The sequence below is a fragment of the Alternaria incomplexa genome (assembly GCF_024043165.1).
Source record: "Alternaria incomplexa strain BMP 0042 chromosome Unknown scaffold_4, whole genome shotgun sequence".
Classification (NCBI taxonomy): Eukaryota; Fungi; Ascomycota; class Dothideomycetes; order Pleosporales; family Pleosporaceae; genus Alternaria; species Alternaria incomplexa.
In genome coordinates this window covers 536,093-554,454 of record NW_026249853.1, presented here as the reverse complement: position 1 = coordinate 554,454, position 18,362 = coordinate 536,093, and the positions used below count along the sequence as shown (strand labels likewise).

Here is an 18,362-nt window from a genome sequence, read left to right as displayed (position 1 = left end):
ATCGCCAAGCCTGTGGACCTCTATCCCTAGCGGACCAAATATCTCGGCGCCACGTCGGACAAGCGGGTCATTACAAACTTGCTTGCTGCCGTCGGCATGCATCGTAAGAGCGGGATTCGATAACCCATATCAGCGAAGTTGGGATGACGAAATTCTGGAGATACGTCAGTCAGATACAGTTTTCCGATAACAGCGGAAGATCAGCGTAAGCTATTCGCTAGCTCGCGAGTTGCGCAATTATAATTCCTCCGAGACGAAGTGGAGCTGCTGCTTGGTGATCTCCGCGCGTCAAGGCAATTGCCGCGTTTGCACTTTCTGCAGGGCTGCCAATCGCATGGGACGCGCATACACGTGTGTTGGACAGGGAAAGTAGCGAGAGACAGAAAGGGAAGGTGGGACGAGACAAGACGTCGATGTGGTATATGTGTCGTTTGAAGTGGCATTCGCAGAATGCAGATGGAACTGACGTGCTAGTAAAACAAAATACAATAATGCCTCCAGATTGGGAACGGGACAAAAACCGCCTTTTGACCCGCTATGCTCGACCTTCAAGCGCCGTAATGCAGTGATCGTGAAAACAATGGTCGTCAAAATATACAGTCGTGATTATCGTTCGCCCATATCGAACCTATGTGTGAATGCCTTCCCAACCTTGTTCTCCGGCTTGGGCGGAATGTGATGATGCAAAAACTTCTTCGGGGCGGCAGTCCTAGCACTCGAGGACTTGGAAGCGTCGAACATGATTTTGGGGTCGTCGTACGTCTCTGGACAGCAGCAGCCAATATTCTTGATGCAGCTTGTTTTCAGAACCTCGCCGATAGTTATGCGTTTCGAGGGTATCGGATGAAGCATCTTTAGCATGAGGCGTTTGATGGACGGGGGCTCGATGAGACTGAAAAGCTTGCCACACTTAGGGTGGCCATCGACACCATCAAAGATGTCACCGTCAGGATGGCGTTCCAGCCAAGAAACCCAACCCTTCTTAAACCTGGCGTAGTACTCGAACTCGGGCTTCGCAGCTTGCCACGGGCAACCACCAAAGGTCATAGTTAGGTAGACGATGGCGGTCGACCAGATATCCAGCGGACGTGGGTCGTAGCTGTGATCCTTTGCAAGAACTTCCGGAGCGATGTAGGGAAGGCTGCCACAAATTCCAGGCTCGGATAACCGAATTTCGCCCATGTTCTTTCCACACTCACCGCCAGACGCGCGAAGTCCAGGATGCTCGCCAGTGAACACTTCCGCTACGCCAAAGTCCGAGATCTTGAGATGACCGTCTTTGCTGAGGAGCAAGTTCTCCAGCTTGATGTCTCGATGAGCGATGCCATGACTATGCAAGTAGCTCACGCCGCGGAGTAATTGCTTGAAGAAGCACAACCGATCATCTCGACTGTAAAACCCTTCCGCGCCGCCAGCGAACAACTTCCGTTCTACCAACGAATATATCTCTCCATATGTACAAAACTCCATGACGTGGTTCCAGCGGCCGCGGTTCGTACATAACCGTACTGTTTCGACAATGTTCGGATGATGCAGACTCTTCGCAATGCTGTACTCGGACTTGATCTTCAGCACGTAGTCCTCCTCAGTCTCGTCCTTGTCGCGTTCTCTAAATTCTTTTACAGCTACCAGGTCTTCTTCCCGTGTGATGCCTCCTCTTCGCGCCATGATCCGAACTTCAGATGTTGCGCCTTTACCTAGAATCTTTCCTCTCTTTCCAGGCATCAAACTCGAACTCTTGAACTCTTTATCTAGCTCACACCAGTCGATGATGAAGTCGTCCGGTAGGTTCACACTAAGTCGCCGTGCCTTCATACCCACACCTTGGACAGCTGGCTTGGAAAAGGTAGCCAACATGCCAGCGGTAGGCTTCTCTGCACTCTCGTTGATGCGTGGGACCTGCTCTGTGCTTGCCGACCGTCGGCGTGAAAAGCCGACTTTCTTAGTAGAGCTAACGTTTCCACTACCCGCCCAGGTGATACCAGGCCGCGGCCGACTCATGCTTGCCAGGCCCGTGGCAGAAGCGGGTTTAGTGCCAATTCCTGGTCGTCTGTCCGTCGATGGCCTGCTCATAGGTGATCCGGACAAGGGTGGGGAGTTTGCGCGGGAAGATTTGTCAGAGCGTCGCGTCAGGGAGAAGGAGCTCAGTCTTCTGCTTTGCTTGGGAATGTCGACTGCCGGAGTTGCTACCTCAGCGGGCCCATCTACACCAGTCTTGACAATGTATGTGTTGGTCTCGGCCTTTGCTTTGGGCGATCTGTTCGGCGTCGAGATGTTTGAAGTGTCAGACTGATTGGTTCCGTCTTTGCTCGAATGTCCTCTGTGCAGTTTGCCGCGGATCAGCGAGCCCACGCGCTTTCCCAGACCGCGCTTCTCCGGTGGTGACTGGCGTTCGGCCTGCTGAGGCGGCTGGACATCTTGTTGGCTCTCGATATCTTGCGGCGCCTCTTGCAACGGTGACTTGTTGGGCATGTCGCTCGTGACAGGGCGTGGAGTTGCGAATACGTCGTCTACGGAATCATCGTCACGGAAAGGATGTGAGAAGGGCGTGCCCTCGCTGGTATGGCTGGTGGGTGTAAGAGGCTCGGCGGGCTCGCTTGCGGTGCCAGTACTCTCATCCTCCTCTTCAATAGCAAAGCGGTGGTCGAGCGGGCGTGAATCGCGGTGCCGAAGTCGGTCGGAGAGGGTTCGCTCATCGAAGGAAATTGACAGTTGCCGTGGTTGTTCAGCGACCATCGGCATGGTGATGGGGCGCTGCTGTGCTCCAATTGGCTGGCAAACGACCGAGCGCTGGTGAGGGTGAAAGTCGCCAATACGCGAATACGGCGAGGTGCTGGGGCTTGTCGCTACGGACGCTGGAGGGGGCTCGGACAGTTATACGAGCCTTCAAGCGTACTGCACGAGTGCAGGTGTAGGGTGGGCAGCAGGAGCGGGGTGTGGTAGAAGTGTTGCAATTGTGACAGAGCCATATACACAACGTAAGAAGGGGGACTGGGTAAGAAAAGTTAAGTTGCGTCGGAATGGCACCGACGACACGCGAGTGAGGTTTGCAGCGGCCGAGGGGTGGATGGCGAGGGTCCAGATGCAGGCAGGCAGCGGCAGGGAGATGACGTCCCTATCCTATCCGCCTTGCTCTCGCGACGTTGGAATATCAATCAGTCCAACTGCACGCAAAGGCGGCAATCGTCCCAGAATGTAGGAGAAGCGGCGCCCGGGGCCTCGCGCGATGATATGTGGGCTCCAGAAGTCGCAGAGAGACTAAACTCTCTTGATTTGACGCCAAAACACCCCCGGCCCAGTCCCCCTGCGCGACCCCCACAGCGCCAAAGGCCACCTGCAGCCCGGATGCACGTCTTGCGAAGGCCGCCCAGTAACTCTCGTCCACCGTGCACTCTCCCCCAGGACCCGGACCTTGCGCCCACACAGCAGCGCCGTGTGATGGATGATGTGCGTCGATGATCGATGTCTGCAAAGCTTGACCGCCCGGCTTGTCCGCTTACGGCCTTTCCTTTCATCTCCACCATGGCCAAACGAGCCTCTCCTCTAGCACCAACCCGCCCTTCCGCCAGATGCACCTACGTCGTTACTAACAGAACCATTGGACACCCATCCACTGGCGGCGGCCAGCCTGAATTCAGCAGCGCATCCATTCACCCTCCGCCATGCACACGACAGCCCTGGAGAGACGAGGGCATCATGCTGGCCTTGTCTCCCTTGTCTGGCCTGTCTGGAGAGAAAATGCCGCAGCTGCCTTTGGATGTGGTCTGAGCTGCTGCAGTCATCAATGTGCTTCCAGGACAGCATGCCGTCGTCCGTACGCCGTGAGCGCCCCTACGTCCTGCGTCCGCCGCACCGATATTCGCTCCTGTTGCAGATGTGCTGCTCGTGCAGCTCTCGACGTCAACTGACGACAGTCCAGCGTGATGCTGCCCTTCGATCCCAGCTCAGGGCGCCGTCAATCCAAAGCTTAGGCGGCCCTTTGCCGCCGAACGCGACAGGCGAACATCGTGGGGGTCACCAGCCGCTGCAACGCCATTTCCCCGCCATTGCTATTGCCTGTTGGAACGCCAGCTGAACCACGGCCCTCTGCTTCCCGGCACAAGCTGTATAGTACGACACCAAAGTCTCGAGGTTGCTTAATTACTTGCATAACCTGTTCCCTCGTCGCTGAGCCCATCGGCCCCAGTACTGTCCAGACTGAATGCGGGGTTCGTATCACCTCATGCAATCTGCAAGCATCTGCAGTGCTCTGGACAGGGACTCGTGCTGAGACGGCTCCCGATCGCGACCATGTGCACCCTGATCGCGTTGCACACATGCGTCTACCGCACTCCAAACGTTCGGCGACCCAGCTTGGTTTTGCTTTGCAAAAGATTCGCGTCAACGACCGCCATTGGACAAGTTGGCCTGCTCCTCCCACGCAGCGGGCTCTCTTCGCCTCATTCACTTGCACAGCTGACAGGTGCAACCTGGCCCATACATACGTGCTCTGACGTCGTCGCGCAACTCTGGCGGTGAGTCCCGCTGAGACTTGGAGTCAAGCGACTGGTTTCCTATCCCGTTATGTCCCCACTGTCACCCACTTGCACCTGCAGTAGTCGTGGTTTCTTCTTCCGACCGCAGAGCGTTCAACACGTCTTGCAGCGGAATGCGTTATTTCTCCATGTACGTGCGGCTCGTGCTTTTTGTGGGGTAGGCGCATTCGGAAGGAAGTCACGACCCATCACTCACTCTTGACCGGACAAACTCTCTATGCTGTACACACAGAGTGACAGCACTCGATGCGTTGTCGATCGCATTTCATTAATTCTCCGTACGACGGACCGAGTTGCGCGGATCACTGTACCAAACAAACGTCCCCTGAGACCGCCGTTGCTTTGCGTTCCACTACCTCCACGCCGCCGGATCACCAGTCTTGGCAATACTCTTGACGACTTGCTTTTATTGCCTACCTCTTGGCACCATGGAGGGATTGCTTTCCGCGCTTGGCACTCATTCATGTGCCGCTCATCATTCAGACAGCCAATCTACACGAGATTGACGATATGTGCGTCGGGCGGGATTTACTTCCCGTCGCCATTGCCGTTCATCGAATCCTTCACAACAGAGGAACCGTCCACCACTTGGCAGGCAGCACAACACAACCACAGGCACGAGACTAACGAACCCAGCGATAGGCAATGTGGACACCGCTCCAAAGCTCAACAATTCATCTACATATAGTGACGTTCCGGTGGCCTACAAGACGTCCACTATCTTTGCGCTGCATGCATTGCCCAGACTAGACCAGTGCCTAAGACCCAACATTTTACTGTCCCCCAGGTACCAGCCTCGTTGACGACGCGCTAGGATGCAGAGAAGCTTCCGCTAACAAGACTCTGTGCTTGTTGCCATCAAGGTTTCGTCGAGGCTGGCCAAGCTCACACACGGCAGCATCTCGGACACCTCCTGACCTTCTATGATACATGCTTCGGGTGGTACAACAGCGCGGAAATGGCGCGCCAAGATGGGTAGATCACCTTGGCGCAGCAACGTGTGCCACTGGCAACTTTCTGTCGTGCATGATCTGCCTTCTCCGCCGGAATGGGGAGTTACAGTAACGTCTTGGTCTCATTTGGACGGGAACACCCGGAAGTCAGTCGGGCAAGGAAGCAATCACGTCCACGACCGGTGAGACTACAGTCTATACAGAGACCTGTGGTACGTATCTAAGAATGCCATGCCGGTCTTATTGCGTTCTCGTTCGGGTCGACCCGATCCGATAGGCAGTCTGGTGCATTCCACGAGTGATTACATATTGAGGTATGCATTAGCTTAAACTCTATCAACACATCGATGTAGATCGTGTCGAACAAGTTCGGGACATATCTATCCGTGTGAGAGAGCGGACAAGCTCACCTGTCTACATTCACGAAATCTTTCGGATAGAGCCTTTTACGCTTTGATGATCATTGCGGATCCGGAGGCATTCTTCATCATACAGCTAGGAGGACGGTGACGTGCATGAAGTGCAGATCGGCTCTTATGTGCTGCACAGATCTAGTTCTGTGAAGGTTACGAAGGTAGTGATTTCGTCTCACCTCAAACCTTGGTTACTCATGTTTGTTTATGCCCGCTCGAGCAGCACCCAATAATCACCCGAGGACTTTGTAGTCAAAAATGTAGTCAAGGGATGCCGCGATGCACTACTCTTTGTTCGCGATTGTAAGACATACTCCACGAGGGACCACATATGGGTGAGATCGCTGCAAAAGGTAAAGAGGCGTCTGTGAAACTTTGCCATGCATGAAGAGCGGCTCCTGTCGTACGCTATACCAATACTAATGTCTCCATAATCTGCTCGCTCCTGCCGTAATTGTATGTCGGCGCATTCTCAATTAAATGTCGAAAATCGTGAGTAAAGTATAGATCTCGCAAGATACCAATCCTGCGGTAGAAACGAACACGTTCGCCTGTTGTGCCCTCGTCTTCCGTCTTGTGTACTTGCTCTACGATGAGTGCAGTATATTCGGTCGTTGGTCCCTCGTGTGTAAAATTCGTGGGTTCTTCGTGGTTCCAATTCATGGTTCGAATATGAACAATTTTGTACTCGTTCTCCTCTTTCGTGTTCCCTTGTCATTCATCCCAGATAACTGATCGGTAGAGCTTCGAGTACCACTGGTTCGCCTTGTCTTCAATCCTGAAAGGGGGATCAACTTTCGTCCCCAGGTTTGCAGTTGCTACAGATATGGAGACGGTAGCAACTTGAGCGACAAGCTTTAGCCTTCCATCTTTAATGTTGCCATAGGGGTTGATGCATTGTGAAGGAACCAAGTGAACATCTAACACTTGTACTGAAGAACTTGCACTCGGAAAGTGTCGATATCGTATCTCCCCTTGTAGAGAAGCCCAACTCCAGGAGGGAGCTATGCTCATCCGTTTGGGCGTGTCTGAGCTTGGTAGCTCCAGCCTCATCCACAGTAGATCATCCAGCAAGGAATTCCTCCACAGGCCAGCGCAGTACGAATCCTCATACTTGCGATTACGATCAACGACTCTTGCCAATGAAGATAGGGCAATCAAGCGGTCCTCTGGGTTGGTAAACTCGGTTCCGGAGTAATGTTCGACGAATTTCATCCATTCCTTCCAACGCCTCCCGTCGCCAAACTCAAAGCTACTGACGTTCCAGGACAGCGGGCAATAATCTCTCACGTGTGATACGGAGCTATGGCCATGCATTTTGCGACGACAGCATTCCCAAAATACACCTTGCAGAGTGAAGTGAAGTATGCGTCGTGAAAGAAGCTGCTCCTGGGTGACCCATCCGCGCTCGTTCAGAGCCGAGAAAGTGACTGCGTTGCCGAAGATTAGGTAAAATGGTAACAACCAACGAGTACGCGCGTCACCATCGTACATGTGCTGAGTGACTTTGCACGGGACGGCACGAATCCGCTCACTATCCGTTTTCAAGAGGAATCCACAAGTCGCGCTAAGGGCAGCAGTGGCAGAAATTGTGCATACGGCGTTGTGATATATGCTACCCATACGAGGGCCCTCCGCGTTCCAATCTACGTCGTCGCCGCAGGCATCAGGCTGGATGATACATAGTGCGTCTATCCAGAGGAATCGGATTCCGAGCCCTCGTGTCGTTTCTATAGCGTCTCTAAAGGTTTGTGGCATACTCTCTATATTGATGCTGATCTGCCGTGCGAAAGGTGCTTTCAAGACGCAGTTGTGAGCTGTGTCTCCCCAACGACAGCTCAAAGTGCAGTATCGTGATACCTCGGATAACGATAAAGTGCCGTTAAGAAGCCATGCCTGTACATCGATCACAAGGACTTCAGTGCCTTTAGAGAGCTCTAACATCCGACGCGGCAGGGACTGCTGTATACTGCAAAGGGCAGCAGAATCTTGGCAGCTCACGGAGCTTCTGTCAAGGCCAGCGTCATCTACTTTGCCGCATCCGCCATGAGATGAGACACAAATCGCGAGAAGCTGTTGAGCTTGTGATACCGGATCTTCCTTTGCTTCCAACATAGGCGTTCAATCCTCTGGGTCGTAGTCGTCTATGAATGGCATGCACCCACGCGCATGAAGCTCGAATTGTACTGGCCCGCTTGTGTTGTTCTCGCCGTAGTGCCGACAAAGCCGCATTGGTTGTTCTTTATACTCTCCCTCGGAGATCTGCGAAGCGACATGGTGCCAACAAAACGTACAAAGATCACAGCCAGCACGCGCTGAAGCAACCATCTCTGCTCCTGATGACCATTTCCGATCGAGCTGAGGCGCCGGCGGCACGTCCGCGAAATCAGCGAACGCGATGCAGGGAGCACAGCGAGGCATTGCGCCAGTGAAGACAGAGCGACAAAATGGGGGGTTTAAAGCGTAGAGACAAGCATGCAGAAATATGTTCTTGCAAGAAAGTCTCGATTCGTGCGTACGGTAATTGGCGCGAAATGAGTGCAGGAGTAAGACTGATTCAAAGGCGCATCCTTTTCCTTGTTGGGACGTTTGGATGGGTGAAAAAAAGCCTATAGCAAAAATGAACGTGTTGGAGTTCGACCACGCCGCAACCTTGCAGGAGCGGGGAAGGGCTCAGCAGAAGACAACAGAGCTTTCGTGTGACAGAAACGGTAACGGCGTAATTTATAATCCCGGTAGGGTGTGCATTCGAGTTCAGCACTAGACCCGCCATACTCGGAGAGGCACCACTCCTGAGACGTGCGAGGACAAGGCCAGTCCGGCTAACGGGTCAATGTTCTACATTTCTATGCTTTTACCCTTTAGTCGCACTACTCGGCGACGCTATATACACGCCATCGCTCTATCAAGAGTTTTACACCCCACCATCGCCTCTGCGACCCATGCCAGAGTCTCCAACACGTACCTCTTTCTTGACATACGCCATCTCTTTAGCAGGCACAATCACCCACTCCCTCTCATCCATAATCCTGTCCAGCCCACAGCTGCGTCCCTTCCAGCCCTCTCCCCTCAAACTCCTCGCCACCTGCCAAGACGCGGCGATGATATCGTTTACACTAACGCCATTGAATTGCGCGCCTACAACGCGTAACCGGCCCTTGAACTCGTTGGACATGCCTTGCGCGAATTGCTTGAGGCGTTCATCGTAGCCGAGTGTGTATTGAGGAATGCAGTCGCGAGAGAGGTTTGCGATGTGGGCGGTGGGCTCGTCGGTAATGTTAAGGTGTCGCTTGATAACGCTCCTCGCCATTTCTAGACCTTCTTCCTCTGTGGGGAAACCCTTCCAGCCGTCCCACCAGTGGCCGCCCATCATGACTGTGAGTTTTGTGCCGCTAGCTGTGTCTTGACCTTTAACAGCAGAGGAGTCCCAGATTACGCCAAGAGCGCGCTCGGGGTTTTGCTCGAATGGAATTCCTTGTGGGATGAGGTAGCCGAAACCTTCATAAGGGAGAAGGTTTGGATTGGGGAAGTAGAGGTTTACTGTCATGACTGTGGCGAAGGGGGTAATCTCGTCGTTCTTGAGGGTGGAGATGGCGAGATCAAATGATTCAGTTGATGTTGAGCCTTCAGCCTGTATACTGTCAGTACTTGCGGTTCTAACTGAAGACGATGAACGTACCCCAGAGACAACCTCGACACCCAACTTCCCGTTCTCATTGAGAGGCTTGAAAGTCTGAATGGGCGACTCTGTTCTGATCTCAATGTTACCTTTCGCCTCCACAGCATCCACTAATGCTCGAACCATCTGCTGCAATCCGTTTCTGAAAGAAAACATAGCGGAATCCTTCAGGTTCTTCGCAAAGTCGAGTTCCAGATCAATCTCCTCGTTCATAGCTTTCGCTACTTCCCGATCATGTGGGTGGACGAGTGTAACCGGCTGCGATTGTCCGTGTTCATTTTGCATGCGGAACCAGCCTCCAATAGCACTGCCGTATCGCGCCTCCAATTCCCAACCCGTATTAAACAACGTCTTAGCGCTCAGCTGATTGATATCGCCGGCATATATGCCGTGGAATACCGCTGAGACAAGATTGTCCGCTATCCTCTTATCCACCCTTCGTGCGAGCCACGAGCCAATTGTCTCATCCGTCAGGGAGTCCGGCCGCTTTGGCCTCAATGGTTCTGTGATCGCACCCAATATACCCTTCAGTATGCCAGTCCGCCATAATGTAAAGAAGTCTGCGAAGGTGGGTGGTGGAGCGGGAAGGCGGTTGAGCTGGTCAGGATAGTAAATGAAGCGGTTCTTTGCGCCGGGTTCGCTGCGCCTCGTATATGTGATGTCGTCAACGAGACCGAGTTCTTGTACCTATACACACTCCATTAGCAATGCCACCATGGTTTAGACATGTTCGACTTACCAGTCCTGCAGTGACAGTTGCGTTTCTCAATGTCCTCGGGCCCAATTCGAACAGCACATTCCCCTTCTTTCCCTCTGAATCCACAACGTCGACTCGTCGACTCTTGATCCAGCCACCCGTGTCCTTCCCCGCCTCAAACACCACCACTTTAGTCTGTGGGAACTCCTTCGCGATGAAGTGGGCGCTCGTCAACCCCGCTATGCCACCGCCGAGAATGGCTATCCGCTCAGGGTACGAGGACTGGTAGCGAACGGCGCATTGTGCCGTGGAACGGAGGAGCAGACGTTGTGATGATGCGAGAAGTGGCCGATACGGATGCAATGGGGATGGCGTGTGGGATGCAAGCGCGGGGCGCGCGGCAACGGTCTTCAACGTCTTCTGCGAGACATTCTGGAGCCGCATTGCCGGTTCAATTGGTCGCAAGATCGATTGGATGGGCGTTGCGACGACGACCAACAAGGTGCATTGGGAAGTTCAATTGATGTTCCTGCGGGAAAATGTCCGAGCTTGGGCCGCTTCCTCTCCGCAATCGATGGCTGCTGCCGTCATTGATTCAGCCCTACACAGGCCATACCATGCACGAGCAATTCAGTGCACACAAGAGATCAGCCACGACATCGGGTACACAGCTTAATAACAGGGTACACGCTGAGGGATTCAATTGTCAAGAAGTTGTATTTCACAAGCTACCGTATACATATAAAGTCACTGTCACGGCAGAACAAGTCTATCTACTGGCGCAAAGTATACAAACCTTGAATATCGTATATTTTCGCATCGGGGTGGGGGCGTCGGGGGAGTTGCGTGAACGTGATTTCGGAACGGGGATCGAAGGGGGAAAGTGAGGTTGGAAGACTTCGAGGTACTACGGACCGACCGAATAGTGTACAGGCAAGGAACTCGAACCGCATCGATATCGACCGATCGACCGAAACAAGGCGAGAAGTCCGAATCGAATGGAAGTCGCCGTAACCGTTCGCAAAGAAGATCCGAATCGAGCTTTTCGACTGCTGAATGCATTAATGTCGTGGCAGGACATAGAAGTAAATCTAGCCTCCACTTATGAAAGTAACAAAATCCCAGAAACCATTTTCCTCGCAACAAAACACCGTGCTTGAACCAATTTGAGCACTCGTGTCAATACTAGCCTTGGGCAGACAGTGACAGTGAACCGGAAGCTGCTTGCTAGACGCAACGCAACTCGGCTCTACTCAGCCACGTCCAGGTCTTCGTGAGCGGGAGGGGGAGGAGAGTCGACTGTATTTGTGATCAGAGTAGTTCGTCGTAGAAGGGGTCGGTTGCCTCACTCTTGCGGACTTCGCCGACCGGGTCAGCCTCGCGCTCACGCTCGCGCCTCTCATCGCGATCGCCACGGTCACGGTCGCCACGGTCGTCCTCGCGATCACGGACATCCTTCATCTCACGGTCGCCGTCAATGGGGCTCCTTGACCGGTCGCGGTCACGGCGGTCGTAGTCGCGCTCGCGGCGGTCGTCCTTGCGAGGAGAAGCTCCGCGCTCGCGACGAGGAGAGGTGCTGCGACGGCGAGGAGAGCGGACACCTCGGTCTGCACGGTCACCACCACGGTCGGAACGGTCGCCACGGTCGCCGCCACGCTCAGAGCGCTCGCCACGGGGACGGTCACGGCCGGAGTCAAACCGCCATGATGCCGAAGGAGGCGTACGGGCCCACTATAGCTGGTTAGACAGACCCACGTCATTATGCGGTTCGGACATACCTCGATCTTCAACAAGTCATCGCGGCCGATGCGCTTGTTGTGCATCTCGTGGTAAGCGTCGTCGGCGTCACGGCGAGACTCGTATTCGACGAAGGCGAAGCTGCTGGCCTGTTAGAGCCTGGGTCGTTTGCTACCCGGGAGGGCCAACTCACAGTCTAGAAGAAGCCGAACGGGGCGCTGGAATGTCGCAACGGACGAGTCGGCCATAGCTTGAGGATTGTCAGATCGTTTGTTTGGAAGGGGCGTGTGGAAGAAGGGCGGAAGGTGCAGATCGTCGTCGACGCGCACGGGTGTTGTGGGAAGGAGGAAGCTGCGCCGCGCAACAGCGATCGCGACACCCGGGGCGCGTGAAGTGTACAAAGGCTGTGGAATCGAGGGCTACGATGCGGAACGACGATGCGATTGCGATCGGATTGGGACGAGGCGCTGGAAGACATACCGTTCGAACTCGTAGGCAAGGTCGCGAGCGCGTGTGCCGTGGCCGAAGCCGGTGACGTAGAGCGTGGTGCCGCCGCCGCGAGACATGTTTGTCGTCTAGTTGGGTATCGTGTATGGAGGTGTACGGTTCAAACTTGCAGCTGTGACAAGTCGAGGGTGACAGTGACGGGTGTGGTCGATGATGGAAGGTCGCAAGCCGGCAGGAAAGTACTGGAGGCAGCTACAGCAAACGCTTGGACTAGCGCGCCTTGGCATTCTCACGCAGACGTCAAGTACCTGAAGCTTCGACATTCACTCGACATCTGATCCTTGCAATTTGCGCTAATCGGCGGACCACTGACGTTGCGCATATTGTCGCACTGTTTTGGTGGTCCTGCCTCTTCGAGATGGTCGGTGCCAAAACTACCTCAATTCGACTGATGGGGAGAGAGCTCACGAGCGCGACATGCGCAAGGGCAACGCGTTGTCGAGCAACTGTCGATTACATATTACACTAGTGGTACATCTATTGTTGACTGTCTACATTTTCACTACGCAGGAAATGCTCCGTAAGGTGCTCCCTCGAGCTTAAAATACCCTGGCTGGAGCACCTGGAAGACTCCCGTTGGGTCGTACTCGCCAGAGATGCTCTTCAACCTTTGCTTGTTGGCAGCCCCATAACTAGCAATGACATCTTGGTACGGCGACGCGTAGTTCATATAGATGTAGTCGTGATTGAGATCCTTCTTCGCCGCTTCCTCGACAAGCCGCTCGTACAGGCTGTTGCTGAAAGACATGATCTGGGCATTATCCGCAACGTCTGTCCAGAGGATAGCCAGATTACAGATGAAGATTGGGCCATCGCTGGGGTCAAGACCGAGCGCGTTACCGCCGTTCTGTTGCATCTTCTCCATGGCAGGGACGGTGATTGCCTGGAAGGAGAGAACGGGCAAGATGCCCGCAGCGTCTTGAATCGCAGGCACCATCTCGAAGAATATGTCAATGAACGCCTTGAAGATATCCCGATCCACCTTGAAAGTTCGGTCCCAATAAGTCTCTTGGACGCCATCGGGTGCCCCAGCACCAAGTTGGTTGGCCAAGGTTGACATGTTCGCAATGGCGGTTTGGTCGATGATCGCTGGGATGGCTTTCCAGTCGTCGAAAACTGCTGGCCATGGCGTAGGCTCGGAGTACTCTAGATCCTCGGCCGCAATCTTCATACCAGCCTGTAGCGCAAAAGACACGATCTGAGCTTGTTTCGTGTCCTTCTCTGCGTTGACAGCATAGTTGTAGTATGCTTCGTACACTTTATCCCACTGATCCTCAGTATGGGCGCGCTGCCCACCCCACATTTCACCTTGAACAAAAGTTCTCATGTTGAACTTGGTGACAATACCGATGTTGTTGCCACCACCGCGAAGAGCCCAATAGAGATCTGGAGATTGGGTGGCACTCACGTCCACAATGATGCCCGAGGCTGTCACCACTTCGAAAGACTCGATGTTATCGCAGGCCCATCCATGGGCGTTCGCGTAATGGGAGATGCCTCCTCCTAGAGTTAATCCAGACACACCGACGGATGAGATCTGCGTACTGTTAGAAGAGTCATGGCAGTAGGGAGCTATAGAGAAACAGGAAAGAGAAGCAACGTACGCGACCACCAATAACTTCAAGGCCATACTGCTCAATCCATGGATACACGTCCGCCCAGCGATTTCCTGAGCCAACAGAGGCGATCTTCTTGTCTGCAGATAGGGTCTTTTCGGTGAATTTCTCCAGGGCAATAGTAATGCCTCCCTCAATGCTAGATCCACCAGCAAAGGCAGCGTGTCCTCCTCCTTTCACAGCGAAAGGACATTGCGTGAGTCGGGACAGGAGCACAACAGTTGAGACTTGCGAAACACTACTAGGTTTGAACACACAGAACGGGTTGACAACGGCTTGCTGAGCCGCCCAATAATCGCCGGTGAAACTGTCGTATCCTGCACTTCCTTCCGATAACACGGTACCGTTACCAAAGGAAAATCTTAGTGCTGCACACTATACGTCTTGTCAGTATCGATCTTGAGCAACATGCAAAAATGTGTATCAACATACAGCTAGCGAACAAGCACTGGAGGAAGATCGCTCCGCCAGATCTGCCAGACCAGGAATACCAGTGACATCGAAGCCGTTGTTTACCAATGCTTTGGTGACATTGAAGTCGTCAGGCTCGAAACCACTCGCCAGCACGCAAGCCGCAAAGGCGCTTGTCGAAGCAGCTATCGTAAACTTCATGCTCCCTGTTCGCCGGTATACGGAAGATGCCGGACGATGGTAAATAGCTGGTACCGAGAGAGTGGCTCACTGACTGAGTTGCAGGGAGCCACTGCACTTAATGTACTTCGGAGTAGGTTTACCATATTCGTTCCAGGCCGCGAACGACACTACTACGGACGTGTTGTCAGTACTTGTCCGACGGGGCCTATAGCACCCTAGCGGCGCGGAACGGACAGTTCGGTCAAATTTTTAGTGGACAGTAACCTCGAAGTTTGTGGGGTAGAGACTAGTCTATTGACGCGAGGCGCGCCGTGGCAAAAGTATAGCATGGTAGCTGATAGCGGTATTCATCTGGAGCTGGTGTGGCTGCATGGCAATTTCGACGTAGCGCAACATCGGTGGAAGCATGAAAGACATCTTTGTTCTTTTTCTCCGAGGGCTCTGCGGGTAGACGCATCGCTTCCGATGAGCTGGGTTGCTGTGCCTCAATCCTGCAGCGATTCGTGGTCTCCACTTTGCAGCGTCTGAAGTGAGACATAAGAATTCACTTGCCAAGCAAGCGTTCGCGGGTTGTGTTGGGAGTGGATGAGGCAGGAGCCAGCCGTGCCGCTCTCTCATCTTTGCCACGGGACGGTTCAATGCGGCATGTACGCCACCACCACGCCAGCTGTACACTACCTAGGTACTATCCGGGCATCCGCCAACCGCAAGACACCTATTTGCACCCGCACCTATCGACCGGGAGGCAGCTGATCATATTCATCCGACTTACCACTGAGCAGATTCCTAGGAGCAGCCACTTCTATGGCTGTCCAAAATCTCACCGTTTAGGTTCGCACCACGATAAAGTCTGTGAGCCAATATGTGATATATGCTAGTCTCTTTGTGGCTTGCCTCGCCGAAGCCTGCTCTCCATCCACGCTGCCAGGTGGTAATCTCCAGGCACATGTCGGCATTGACAGAAAAAGCATGCTGTCCGCTAGGTCCGCGTCAGGCACCGTGCCGCTTCGGACGCTGTAGCGCAAATACGAACAGCACACGACGAGGAGTAGCGCGAGCGGAGAACTGCACCTCCTAAGCTAAGGGTTATTTAGCCAGGAGGCGTTTTGGGGGCTTACTGACTTACGTCCACCACGGAACACCAAACGTGCGCGTCAACACTTGAATAAGGCCATCACAACTACTTTCGGACTTCTTGAAAAGAGTGCGCGACGTCGCGTAAGAGGAAACGATCGGGATACCAGATTCCAGGAACCGGGAACTGAGGACCGGGGCAATCCAGTCGCCGTCTAACCCTTACCCACACTCCGACACGCGATGGCCCCCATGTAAATCAATTTGCATATGCGTCTTACGGGCTTTTGCACCCCTACGCGCACTGTACTTTGGGTAATCCCTGGCAAATTCCAGCTGCGAAGTGCTTTAATCCAGAGTGTCGGGCTTCGTGGATCAGAATCCTAGGTTCATTCCATCTTGACAGCTCCAACGGCACGGTCTTGTCGCGACACACAACTGCTTCGAGGAACGTATCCTAAGGATTCTGTTATTCTTTGTGCGAGTTTGAACGACAACTAGAAACACACGCCTCAGCAACCATGTCCACGGGCGCTGACTGGATCTCGCAGCATGATTTACTCCGGACAGACTACGCCATGCTGGCGATGACATCGACGGTCTTTATCGCACGGATCGGTGTTCAGATTTGGCGGCGCAAACCCGTTGAAGCACAGGACATCTTGCTTTACATTGCATTCGCTGCCTATCTTGCTTTTACCATTCTTTACATCGTCATTACGCCCATTTTCTTCAAACTCCAGGCTCTCCAAGCTGGTCGCATTGCACCATGGCCCACCATGATGGAAGACATTATTCTCGCCGCGAAAGTCATGTGGCAGAGCGGAATGGAATATTGGACATGTCTTTGGTTTGTCAAGTTCTCACTATTGGCACTATACAAGAAGCTGTTGTCTGGAATGCCCAAGAAGTATCTTTGGATCTGGTGGTTCACTTTGATCTTTTGCGTTGTGGTATGTAAGAGTTCACGTCGCTTTGTCTTTACGCACATAGCCTCCAGCAAGCAAGACTAACTGGGCACAGACATGGGCAACGTGCATCATTACGGGCCCTGGTCTAGCCTGCAACGACACCAAGAGCTTCTTGGGTGAGGGCGTTCTATGTTCATCGCCTAGCGAAACACGCCGACAAACTGCGAATCTCTATTATGCATACGCAGTGGACACTGTAACCAACATGATGGGTGTGTTCAAACGCGTAACTTGATAATATTCTTAGTACTGACAAGTGGCAGTCATGTTCCTACCCATCAGGCTTATCTGGAACCTGCAGATGGAAAAGCCAAAGAAGATCGGTTGCGGTCTACTGTTCGCATCCGGCCTTGTTTGTATACTGTTCTCAACTATCCGCATTGTGCAGGTTGGCCAGGATGGAAGGCCTCGCTCGCCAGATCCAAAGTGGCTGACCATGTGGACCATCATCGAATGTTCGACAGGTAAGTCCAACGCATCTCAATACACTCTACTCGGCTAACTTCATGTCAGCTATCATCATCGGTTGCTGTCCAGGGCTCGCGTCTGCGGTACCAAAGAGCCGCTTCCGACGAACAGACAGTATCTCCTACGACACACAGGGCTACGTTCGCCAATCGCCTAATCGTTCCAGTGGAAATGCGCCGAAGAGTCATGGCTTGAGGAACATGCTCGGTTCCAGGAATCGCGACAAGAACAGCGAGAAGATGTCGGGAGACATTAGTATGTCGAGGACTGGGCATGAGAGTGAAGAACAGCTTCCAGAACGCAGAACAACAGGCTCCGGTGTTCTTATCACAGATGAACTACGCGAGCAACAGAGGCTTCGGATGGAGGAAGATGAACGGATGGAAGAGGCACGCCTCAAGTTTGAGCAGTCGCATGCGTGATCTTGATCGGCCGAATACATGAATTTCTTGATAAGCGCTCTAGATGCTGTGACAGTCCAATTGGAGTATTCAGTGAACAGTATTACGTTGTACTGTCTTTCGAGAACGATGACCATGAGTTGGTCCACGACTGTTGAAAAACACGATCACCTATCATTAAATGTCAAAGAGAGCCTCTCTTTGATCGCTGGCGCGCGTTACTTCTGTTCTCACCATCGGCAGAGGTGATGCAACATCTTACTCGTCTCCAAATGCAACATGTACTGCAAATGTCTGGTTGTATTCAACAGTGACAACGGCTGTTATGACAGCACGGTCCGAGTTTTGAACAAGTTGCATCACAAAGCAGCTACCATCCGCTTTGATCTAGCACACAACGTCTCTGGGTGCTGTTAGAACAACTCCATAGCGCACATCCTGATGTATAATCGGGTGGCGAAGAAGGCGGGCGATGGAACAAGACGCAACGCGAGGCGCTAGTGGGAGCGGCAAGTGCCGAGCTTTGATTGCGCAGAACTTGAGCAGGCGCTCCGAGACAATTGCTTCCTTCTCCACACACACCCACGCTCCAACCCGCTGCACTTGACGCGCACCCATCTTCACGACTGACGACACATCTCTTACGACCGTCGCACTCCGTATCCGCGATAGCCTTACGTCACACGTCACGGAAGTCGCGTTCCTCGTCGCTCTCTT

General features: G+C 53.4%; 5 protein-coding genes across 5 annotated transcripts; 1 reads left to right on the top strand and 4 right to left on the bottom strand.

Moving 5' to 3' along the window:
• Positions 1–606: 606 nt before the first annotated feature.
• Positions 607–2,736, bottom strand: J4E90_003382 (uncharacterized protein; the record flags this gene model as incomplete). The annotated part of the gene is made up of 1 exon (XM_051432952.1): positions 607–2,736. The coding sequence occupies one exon, from the start codon at positions 2,734–2,736 to the stop codon at positions 607–609; it is 2,130 nt and encodes a 709-aa protein (XP_051292850.1).
• A 6,079-nt stretch (positions 2,737–8,815) lies between these two features.
• Positions 8,816–10,721, bottom strand: J4E90_003381 (uncharacterized protein; the record flags this gene model as incomplete). The annotated part of the gene is made up of 3 exons (XM_051432951.1): positions 8,816–9,532; positions 9,581–10,267; positions 10,320–10,721. The coding sequence occupies 3 exons, from the start codon at positions 10,719–10,721 to the stop codon at positions 8,816–8,818; spliced, it is 1,806 nt and encodes a 601-aa protein (XP_051292849.1).
• Positions 10,722–11,588: 867 nt separating this feature from the next.
• On the bottom strand, positions 11,589–12,580 carry J4E90_003380 (uncharacterized protein; the record flags this gene model as incomplete). Its single annotated transcript, XM_051432950.1, has 4 exons — positions 11,589–12,008; positions 12,056–12,155; positions 12,208–12,264; positions 12,495–12,580. The coding sequence occupies 4 exons, from the start codon at positions 12,578–12,580 to the stop codon at positions 11,589–11,591; spliced, it is 663 nt and encodes a 220-aa protein (XP_051292848.1).
• Positions 12,581–13,023: 443 nt separating this feature from the next.
• Positions 13,024–14,749, bottom strand: J4E90_003379 (uncharacterized protein; the record flags this gene model as incomplete). The annotated part of the gene is made up of 3 exons (XM_051432949.1): positions 13,024–14,058; positions 14,126–14,512; positions 14,570–14,749. 3 exons carry the CDS (start codon positions 14,747–14,749, stop codon positions 13,024–13,026), a joined length of 1,602 nt encoding a protein of 533 aa, XP_051292847.1.
• Positions 14,750–16,326: 1,577 nt separating this feature from the next.
• On the top strand, positions 16,327–17,666 carry J4E90_003378 (uncharacterized protein; the record flags this gene model as incomplete). The annotated part of the gene is made up of 4 exons (XM_051432948.1): positions 16,327–16,758; positions 16,829–16,988; positions 17,040–17,240; positions 17,290–17,666. The coding sequence occupies 4 exons, from the start codon at positions 16,327–16,329 to the stop codon at positions 17,664–17,666; spliced, it is 1,170 nt and encodes a 389-aa protein (XP_051292846.1).
• Between the last annotated feature and the right edge of the window lie 696 nt (positions 17,667–18,362).